The sequence below is a fragment of the Podarcis erhardii genome, assembly GCF_964252035.2.
Source record: "Podarcis erhardii genome assembly, chromosome: 2".
Taxonomy (NCBI): Eukaryota; Metazoa; Chordata; class Lepidosauria; order Squamata; family Lacertidae; genus Podarcis; species Podarcis erhardii.
The window spans coordinates 85,390,911-85,400,991 of record NC_138498.1 but is presented as its reverse complement, the minus strand read 5'-3'; the positions used below and the strand labels follow the sequence as shown (position 1 = coordinate 85,400,991).

Sequence of the window (10,081 nt, the reverse complement as noted above, 5' to 3'; positions counted from 1 at the left end):
ACGCTTTGAATGCACAAGGACAGCAGGCTGACTTCATCAACAGAGTATAGAAATATAATCAAGCTGAGGAATCCAGGAGATATGTTCCTGGCGCAGGATAGCCTACTGCCATGTAAAGAGACTTTAGCAACAGCTATAAAAACAGGTGTCACAAGCCCTGAATATCAGTACCCCCAAACTTCTGAGCTGTGAAAAGACAATGTGTAAGGCAAAACCAGAAGATGTGCATTTGCTGGGGTGGGAGAATGATCACAACACAGCAAGAGACTTGCTGGGAGAACTGTAGCTCAGTGGAACAGCAAACTGTTTTGCAAATGGACACTCCCAGGTGCAATTCTTAGCATTTCCAGGTAGGGATGGGAAAGAACCATCTCAAACCCAGGAGGGCCACTGCTATTCAACAGTAGACAATCCTGGAGTAGATGAACCAATGATCTGACTTAATATAAGGCATCTTGCTAATGGGAGTTTGAAGCAGATGAAAAAGAAGTGTTTTAATGCTGAACATATCTGGTGCCGTCTTTGACAATTCTTAGGGCCATTGCACACATTTTTTGAGCTACATGCAAGGTGTTTGGGGCACAACCCCTATAAATGATAATGTGAATATGAGTGATGGCACAACTTTTATGTACAAAATTATGCAGAGTAGAACAAAGCACAATATTAGCACGTATAAATAAAACAAAACTCCAAGTACCTTCAATAAAATAAAATGCTGGCTAATTATTTAAACAATTGCATTACAATCAATGAAGCAATCTGATGATCAGCAATTTATTAGACCAATTCTTTTTTCCAGATACTGTAAAATACAAAAAAGAGACATCCTATTTTAGGAGCAAACTGTGTAACATGGTAGGCCAATTGCTTTCTTTTGCTGTTGTTAGCATGGAAAAACTGCTTTGGTAGAGGGTGAATAGGAGCAATATAGTGGGGTCAGAAGCTAAACATTTCTCTATTCACTGTTTCTCCACTCTAGATCACCCCTGCTGCTACTCTGCTGCCAATTACTGCCACCAGAAACATCTTTTTACATTTCTGCATAACTTAACTGTTTTAATGAAAGAAAAACTGGGGCCAACTATCCTTAATGGAAAGGGAAGTCAGTCAGTTTTGATATGAACAAGTAATAGGTCCACTGAATTTTTACTCTGTGGCTGCAATTGCATTCTAATGTGGGCAAAAGATACTACTCTGAGGCATTTTTTTCCTTTCAAATTCTTGAGAATACCAAGGCAGCCTTTTTGCATTACTGTATTTTATTGGATACAAGTAAGGTCTGTTTTAATGCCACCATAAAGAAACTAAACTGGTAGCGGCAATGAGAGTAAATTCATGCTTTTAGTTTTATGATTTGTTTTGAAGGGCTTAAAACATGTCAAACACAAATAGAAATTGCCATAATGGGAAGGGCTCTCACTAATCACAGAAAGTATCTGACACACTGTTACTACAACAGGAGCTGGTGTGAGCATCTTTAGGCACTGGGATCCCGCAGAGTTTGATATGAAAAGGATGCTCTTTTGAAATGGTTTAGAGATCCTGAAAAAAATTACTGGTTCAGTATCTCAGAAAACCTCTGATCATACTTTAAACTCACACAATGTTTTCCCCTCCCTAATTAGAAAAAGAGCTAATGTTCTAATGATTCTCTCAGCGTCCAGAGTAGTGGGGATACATTTCCAACACCCCCTTTGGCTTCAGAGTTTGAAATATCAAGTCCTATATTGTGTTTAACCAACAGAGGCCATGACAACATCCACAGGAAGTTCTTCTCCACTCCGTGCTGTGACTTGCATTGTCACAGTGTCTGTCAGGACAAGACGAGAACGAACCAAGAGATCGTGGCCACCCCGAAATACACCTGTAGTAGATATGAGTAGGACAATAGCATTAGGCTATCCATCAGCATCTCAAATGCTTAGAAGAATTCTGCATCTCTGCTACCTCGAGAGCATTAAACTAAAATTCCAAAGAAACATACGACACTTAAAAAGAAAAAGACCTGAAAATTAGAATGGCCCTTGCATTAATAATGTTTTGGCTAACCGTTATCCAGTGTTATACTTTAGTAGTTACTTTATAAGTTATCTACTCAGCCATACCCATTAGGATCACCACAAAAATTGAAACCAATATATTAGCACAACAACTCACCTGCCAGGTACAAGGCATGAGAGTTCTTGTTTTCAGGCACTTTATCTGACCGCTCGCAGGGCTGCATCCCTAGAAATTTGACAATATTGCCTACTGCCTCTGTGGAAAGAAATATATTGGGGACCATATCAGAATCCAAGAGAAAATACTTTAAAACTCGGGGGGGGGGGAGAAAGCATATCAAGAGCCCCACAAATATTACCTTCCAGTGTTTTCACTGTGGATAACGTGAAAGTCTCTTCTTTTTCAAACTCATCGCCAACTTCTTCCCAGGCTGCTCCAAAATTTGGCTTCAGAACCCTTTGGATGTGATCTGCTATGGTCACCTCAATGTCTTCCAGCTAATATATTAAAAAAAAGATATGTGAAACGATATCACTCTGTATTAAGCTTTGCCATTGGCTCATTGAACAGCTGTAACCCCCATCACTTTAAGGCATCTCCCCCCTTCCAATTTAAAGGAGGGTTTGGAGGCTGCTTCAAAGGGCACTTAGCAGCTTTAAGACAGGAGAATGTTTTAAAGGGCTTGCATTTTTCCCCAGGTTGGCCACCTGCCAATCGTGTCATGTGACTGACAGATCAGCAGCCACACTCACCCACAGAATTTGGCCCACGAGGCTGATCCTAATGAGGATTTGGCCCCTGGAGTCAAAAAGGTTCCTCACCCCTGGATTTAGAGGGATGCTGGCCAAGGTGTTCTGCGTTTTGCATAGTTCTCTATATGCCTGTGACTCTGCCTCCTCTTCTGTACTCCCTCTCCTTTACCAGCCATCTAGTCTTCAACATCCCTTAATGCCCATCTTTCCACAGAATCACTGGGCCAGCACCCAAATCACACGCTGGACGGAGGAGTGGTGTGTCCTTCCAAGTCACGTCATTACAAACATCAGCTTGCCAGATGGAAGGATTGCCCCTCTCCCTGCATGCTCTTTTGAGTGTTTTCCCGACCATCCCCTCCAAAAGCCAGGGGAAGAGGTGGTTGGAAAAGCCCTGCCGCGCAAGCAGCAGCACTTCCACTGGGCTTCTGCTGACAGAGTTCATCCCATGAATCATGCCCGCTATGCGTGAGTTGGGTGCTCTACAGCCTATTTACCAAAGGTGTCATGGACTTTGAAGACATTCTAACTCGGAACGCAAGGGAGAAACGTGCTAGGAGGAAAGCATGCTTGGCAAATCCACACCATGATCAACTCCCACCCGGAAACCAATGTCCCCACTGTGGAAGGACGTGTGGATCCAGAATTGGCCTCCACAGTCACTTACGGACTCATTGTTAAAACTTCTGGAAGACAATCTTACTCAGCTACAAGTGATCGCCAAAGAAGAATAAGAATATGCAAAACAGACTGATCTGCATGATATTTCCTGAGGGTGAGGAAGGGGACTTGGTCTCCTCGTAACACAAGGCCTACCTGTAGGAAGCCTGACTCACATTATGGTCTGCATATGAAGGAGGGGCTTGTGCTGCCCTTCCAAGAAATAACTTTGCACACCAGCCAAAAGAGAGAGAGAAAGAATATGTTTTGAGCCTTTAGCAGCATGACACAGCATGTCATTTATGTTTCTAATATGGCACAAATGCAGACTGATCGCTGTCACTTTTTTCCATTCTTAAATTATCTTTTTAGCGGGCAGCTTTTGGAGCAGCGCATACAGCGGATGTGACTCTCAGCAGAATTGCCAGACACTTGGGCGGGGGTGGGGAGGAAGAAACAGAAGCAAAATCAATAGATCAGAGCCAGGTTCAAGTTGCATTGTGCAGTCTGCTCTTCAGAGCAGAAAAAAGAAATGCCACCTTGTGTAATGGGACTGAAGCTGCAGGGAGAAGACAAGTCTTCGGGCAAGGAAAATCTCTGCACAGGAATAGGTAAAACAGACCAGGTTCGAAATATCAGTTGCGTGGTTGGTGTAAAAAACAAGAACTCCCAGGCAAGGGAGGAAAAGGAGCCCTCCCTGCAAAATGTTCCTGTAGGTTTGACACTCGGAACACTTCCATGGTGCCCTAAGCTGACAGGAAATCAATGGCCTGATACATAAAATGAAACCCACTGAGCATAAAAGCTGGCTCATCACTATCCTTCACACAGCGCATCAGCTACACTCTCTAGAGCATATTATTATGGTATTCATACTTGGGGTGGGGGAATAGAGCCTTTGGTATTTTAAGTGTGCCAGGAAGGGTGTATTGTGCTTTAAAAAAACTTCCTTACCCAAAAGATTACAAGCAAAACAGCTTTGCTAGAGCATTTTATCCATGAAATGTGGGGATAGAACAGGGAGCTCAGAGTAGTCCTGCCCCAGGGAGACGTCACAGCCTTCAAGTAAATGGCTGCCAACATTCAGCTGGTTACAAGCCAGGTCTGTGTGTGAGCAGCTGGTGACAGGACACCCCAGGTTTGACACTTAGCCATCTGGACATGCTGAGACTCAACAGCCTGTTAGCTCAGAAGCTGGTCAATCCATCCTCTGGCCCTGATGAGACAGGCTTTCTAATGCATTTGTTAGATCAAGCCACAGCTCCCCAGAGGAGGTCAGGAGGCAAAGCTATGTCACCCTGGATGGCCTTGCCTTGGCTCACATCTCACCACCTGACCAGGAGACATTGAAAAAGGGACAGGAAAGTAGCTAAATCTCCTCTTACCACATATTCGTCCTCATAGCCCTCTTCCTCTGCTTCACCAGTGTTCGGGTCACAGTCTTTGACAGTGAATTTCATCATGCAGCTGAACGTACAGGCCACTGCAGAAAGGGCAAAAAGAAAAAGAAAAAAAATCAAGTACAAAGAAATGTGAAATGTACAAGTTAATTTATATTCCTGTCTCAGCTCCTAGGTTCCAGTCTGCCTATTTATTAAAAAGTCACTAAGGACTGATAAGAGTGCTTGTAATGTTATAATTTCCCAACAAGACAGTTCTCCCCTAGACAGAAAAGTCAAATTAACCTACCAACCTCACTCAAGGTACACAAGGTTTTTCCACAGAAAGGGTGTCTAAAAGTCTTTAGGCCTACAATTCACACACTGTTATTATAGGCTTGTGTGCAATGCAGTGCTAATAAACTGTCCCATCTGCACAAGGATTTATACTGGCACAGAGGTACATTCCCCTTTCTTTCCAAGCATGCCTCTAAATCTGTTCCAGGATCCCCCCGGCTCTCATTTGGAGCATTTTAGTTGGGTGCAGGGCACGTGCCAGCAAAGTCAGTCCCACTGTGCAAAACAGATCCTTGCACTGACAGGACCGAGCACTGCATTTGAGACAAGTCTTCAAATAAAAAGTACATGAATTCTCAAAAGTCATTTAATGTCTGTTAAAATGTACAGGGGCTGCAAGCTTAGAGCTACAAGGCAGCTTGGTCTGACTGAGAAGGGAAGAAAACAGAGAAACTCTTGTTACCTGCTGTTGGGTCCTCTTCGGGCAATGCAATCAATGTATAGCAAGTGCCAGGTTGGTTGTACAGCAAACTTTTGGCAGGTATGTAACCAATGACCTCATATGCCTCAGTTGGCTCCATCTGCACTGTGACATTTTCCAGGATCTGATCATTCAGGGTGTTTGTGCAGTCAAACTATCAGGGAAAATCAAGGAACGTCATGGCACAAAATACTGAATGTACTTTACTGTACTGTAAAGTTTGGGGTTGTTGTTTATTTAAAAGCATTTCTAAGTCACTTAATCTTTAAAAATAATTCTGAGCAATATACAACACAAAAACAAAACAAAAAATACAACATAAAACCAATTGTTGGTATCTGTCTCTCTTAAGAGACAATGGAGTGTTCCTCTGGGAGCAAAGCCAGGCTGTCAAGAGAATCACAGCACCTGCTGTGGCTGCAGAGACCAGAAACTCATAACTGCTGCCCCCCCCAATGTTGTTTTTGCTGTGTTAGCAGCACCGAAGTAATCTCTCCACGGCGCAAACCTAGGCACTATGTATGGAGATCCTGGGCTCAGTAAAAGGGTAATATAAAAGTAATACATAAAAACAAAAATTCAGGGAATTTACATTAAGACAGAGTATGATCTTAGGGATTAGGGAAAACCTGGGCCAAAATATGTTTCTTTATAAGATATCTGAAGTGACTGGTGGTTGCTGCTTCAGAGGGAAGGGTGTTCCATAATATAGGGGCAATAGCGGAAAATGCCCATTTTGGGGGCACCATCCTATAACATTCTGTAGGGTGAGATATACAGAGGATATAAACGATCTTGCTGTTTACAGAGGAGTAGGTGGTCTTTCAGGTTAACTGTTTTCCAACAATAGTTTTCAAAGACACACATAGTAAGACCCACATTTAAGGCGATAACTGCAGAAGGCATCTGCTTCAGTGCATCTGCAGGCATAGTGCCTACACTGGTCCTGGGTTGACCCTCCACACCCAACTAAGCTGTAGGCCAGTGCAGTTCTTGAGCCAGCACAGGCACAGAGCCTGCTTCCATGAAGATCCAATTTCCATATACAGTACAGTAACTCACAACTTACACACATTTAACTATTCAGCTTTAAGTGCTTGGCAATCAATCAATCAATCAATCAATCAATCAATCAAATAAAAAAAAATGGGTGGAAAAGAGGCATATTTCGGGGGGGGGGGGAGACTTTGGCAATCCCACCTGCCATGTCATGGAGTTTTGACAATACACGATTTTGACTTTACACCCTATCCCGGAACATAACCCCAGTGTAAGTTGAGAGTCGCCTGCGTTGGCTTCCTGTGCTACAATATTTCTTGGGCTGAAACATCCTTAAGAATGGCTTTCCATCCTCCAGCATCACCACTGGAGTGCGCATTTCCCAAGGCATATACACTTTCAGTAGTAAAACAAATCTGCATATATTTTAGCATCAAAAGTGGTTCTCAGCATTGTAATGGGGTCAGGTAGACACCCACTAGGACGTCTCCCCATCTTTCAGATATAAAAAGGAACCTATGCCTTGCCATAAACTAATCCAACCTACCCTCGTGGAGCTGTGCTGCATGCATCAATCATCTGACCCTGCTTAGCTGAGGGAAATGCTCTGGTCTGAGGCCTCTGGCAGGGACAACCCCAAATGAATCATTCTAGGCACTAGGCCTCCGTGTTATTTGCATGCCCCCCATTCTCCTCCTCCAGTTCAGCCACAAGAAGATTGGAAGGTTCTGCTTCTGTTTCTAATGAACCACGGTTACTCATTTTGTTTAAACCCAGACCCAATGTGGTTAAGTCTTAGGGCAGGGATGGGGAACCTCAGAACCAGGGACCAAAGGCAGCTCTCCAACTAACTAAGCCTCTTGAGACTTTACCCAGGCCACAACCTCTTCACCAGCCACAGCCCTGCTTCGAACCTCTGAGTGCTTTATCTCACGAGAATATGTCCTTGACCTCTAAGTATGCCTCTTGATTGCCTGGATGGAGGACAGAGAGGTGTGCAACCATATGTAGAATCACAGAACCATAGAGTTGGAAGGGGCCCTGAGGAGCATCTACTCTAGTCCAACCCTCTGCAATGCCGGAATCTCAGCTAAAGCATCCATGACAGATGGCCACCCAACCTCTGTTTAAAAACCTCCATGGAAGGAGGGTCCACCACCTCCTGAGGGACCCCGTTCCATTGCTGGAACAGCTCTTACTGTCTGAAAGTTCCTCCAGATGTTTAGTCAGAAACTCCGTTCTTGTAATTTGAACCCATTGGCTAGGGTCCTAGCCTCCAGAGAAGGAGAGTCTCTTATATGTATACGATTGGCAGCAATCCTTTGTATGTGGGTGCTGAGTGTAATTGGTTGGTTGACAGAGGTAGTGAATGATTGTAGTGACTGGGGAACGGATGTTGTGAGCATGAGACTGGGCAAGTGGCGGTATGGAAAGGGTGTTTTATGTTTGTTAGGATTCTATCTTATGCTGCCTCAAATGCTATTTGACTTTATTTATACTGATACTGTTTTCATGGATATGGAAACCATATTTGGCGTTTATTTGAAGGTAAACCATGTGACATTATTTTTATTGCACCCACTGTGCATATATTATACTGTAAACAGCTCTGAGATGTCAAGACATTAACCCATCTATAAATGGAAGAGACTACTGTCACTACTCATGTATTTTCAACGCAGTACCCACCTGGAACACCATGTGGTTTGTGAACGTGTGCTTGGTACAGTGGATCACATACTCCGTCTCCAATTCTGTAAGAGCCACTGGCTCGGAAGAGGACTTGAACAGCGGGCCAAGTTCTCGGAACTCTGGGATGGCAGCTAATTGTTCTAAAATACAGTTTTTAAAAAGGCAACAAATAGGTTTCCATTCACTGTCAGAGCATGAGTTCTAAAGTCAAGTGCAAGGACAGAGAGAGAGAGAAAGAATTGGCAAGTGGAACCTATTCAAGATTTCTGCTCTACTTAGACCGTAGCTTTAGGGGAATAAACAACTCCCAGCCTCAGTCCCCTCATCTGTAAAACATGGATAAAAACATTTAAGTACAGAACAACAGAAGAAGAGCCTGCTGAATCAGGAGAATGGCCCATCTAGTCCAGCATCCTATTCAATTATGAACAAGTTAAAAATCACAGGTCCCAGTACTGATTTTTGGGGGACTTCCATTTATTTCTGCTCTCTGCTTCTAGCACCTAACCAATTTTTGATCCAGGAATTGCTTACTCAGCAGTCTTTGGTGAGGTACCTTGTGGAAAGCTTTTTGAAAGTCAAAGTACACCACAGATCATCTCTATCTATGCTTGTTGACACCGTCAAAGAACACTTAATAGGTTTGTGAGAAAGGATTTTCCCTCACAGAAGCCAAGCGGGTTCTACTTCAGCAAGACTTGTTCTTATATGCTTGGCTATTTTATCCTTAACAATACTTTCCACCAGTTTCCCCCAAACAAACATTAAGCTAACTGACCTATAACTTTCAGGATCCTCGCTGGATCCCTTTTTTAAAAATGGTGTTACCTGAGAACTGGAAAGTAGCTAATGTATGCTTGTTGATCTGAGGGACAAGTTTCATATTTCTGTTTAGAAGATCAACAATTTCACATTTGAGTTATTGCGGTGGATGCCATCTGGAACTGGCAATTTGTCCATTTCTATTTAGTCAAAGTTGGCCCAGTGGCCAGAACTAGTTCCCCCACCTGCTATATACATTAAAAAGTAGTTGATCTTGACCTACTCTCTCCAAAAACATTTCTAGTTAACACACTTCATCTATCAGAAAAATCTCAGATATCGAAAGACTGAGGAATAATCCTACAAGTTGCTCAACTGTCACATTCTCTTCTCAAATACAAGGTGATATCATACCTTGGAATATTTCTTGTCTGGTTGCTGCCACTTTCTCTGGCTGCTTGGTGGCAGACACTGGAGCATTTTCTGCAAATGGAGCAAGAAAAACACAGCACATGTACAGTAATTCACGTTTGTAACCTGAAGCTCTGTTGTGGTAATTCAAAAGGGGAATCGAACCTCTTACAGAGAAACTGCAACTTATTTTTGGTGCTCATTTAGAAAACCAGGACAGGAGGTGGGAGGAGAGCCAGAACTGGAACAAACAGCAGGTTGATTACAGTAATGGAAGAAGATGGCACCAATATTCTGATCGGGTAGCAGCGTAAGGGGAAAAGAAAACGGTTCCTGATGTCTTAGCAAGATGAAACTGAAGCAATTCATAATATCGCAGGTGCTGCTGTGAAAAGGGCCCATGAAATTCAAGCTGGGCCACCTTGAAAGGGCAGAGAGAACTGGAAAGTCCCCAAGAAACGTGCTGTGCTAGACACTGATGAGAAAGTTTGTCCCTTGTTATTTCTACAATTACCTGTTCTTTGTTCAGTGATGGGGGCAGTTGCCAAGGGAACAGACTTCAGGTCAAAGGGTTTTTCAGAAGGATCCAGTGTATATTGGTGTAGCGCCCTCTCCAGGCCAGGGATGGATACAGTCAATCCTGG

The 10,081-nt window shown here is 43.3% G+C and overlaps 1 protein-coding gene across 1 annotated transcript in view; it reads right to left on the bottom strand.

Annotated features, from left to right (window-relative positions):
* Positions 1-763: 763 nt before the first annotated feature.
* COPG1 (COPI coat complex subunit gamma 1) overlaps positions 764-10,081 on the bottom strand; it is a 28,772-nt gene continuing 19,454 nt past the window's right edge. Inside the window, exons 17-24 of the mRNA XM_081850982.1 lie at positions 9,952-10,077; positions 9,441-9,509; positions 8,262-8,404; positions 5,556-5,727; positions 4,802-4,899; positions 2,363-2,501; positions 2,161-2,259; positions 764-1,867 (exon numbers count right to left, since the gene is read on the bottom strand). Coding sequence (XP_081707108.1) covers positions 1,737-1,867; positions 2,161-2,259; positions 2,363-2,501; positions 4,802-4,899; positions 5,556-5,727; positions 8,262-8,404; positions 9,441-9,509; positions 9,952-10,077 — 977 coding nt within the window. The 3' untranslated portion in view covers positions 764-1,736. The remainder of the gene's footprint in view (positions 1,868-2,160; positions 2,260-2,362; positions 2,502-4,801; positions 4,900-5,555; positions 5,728-8,261; positions 8,405-9,440; positions 9,510-9,951; positions 10,078-10,081) is intronic.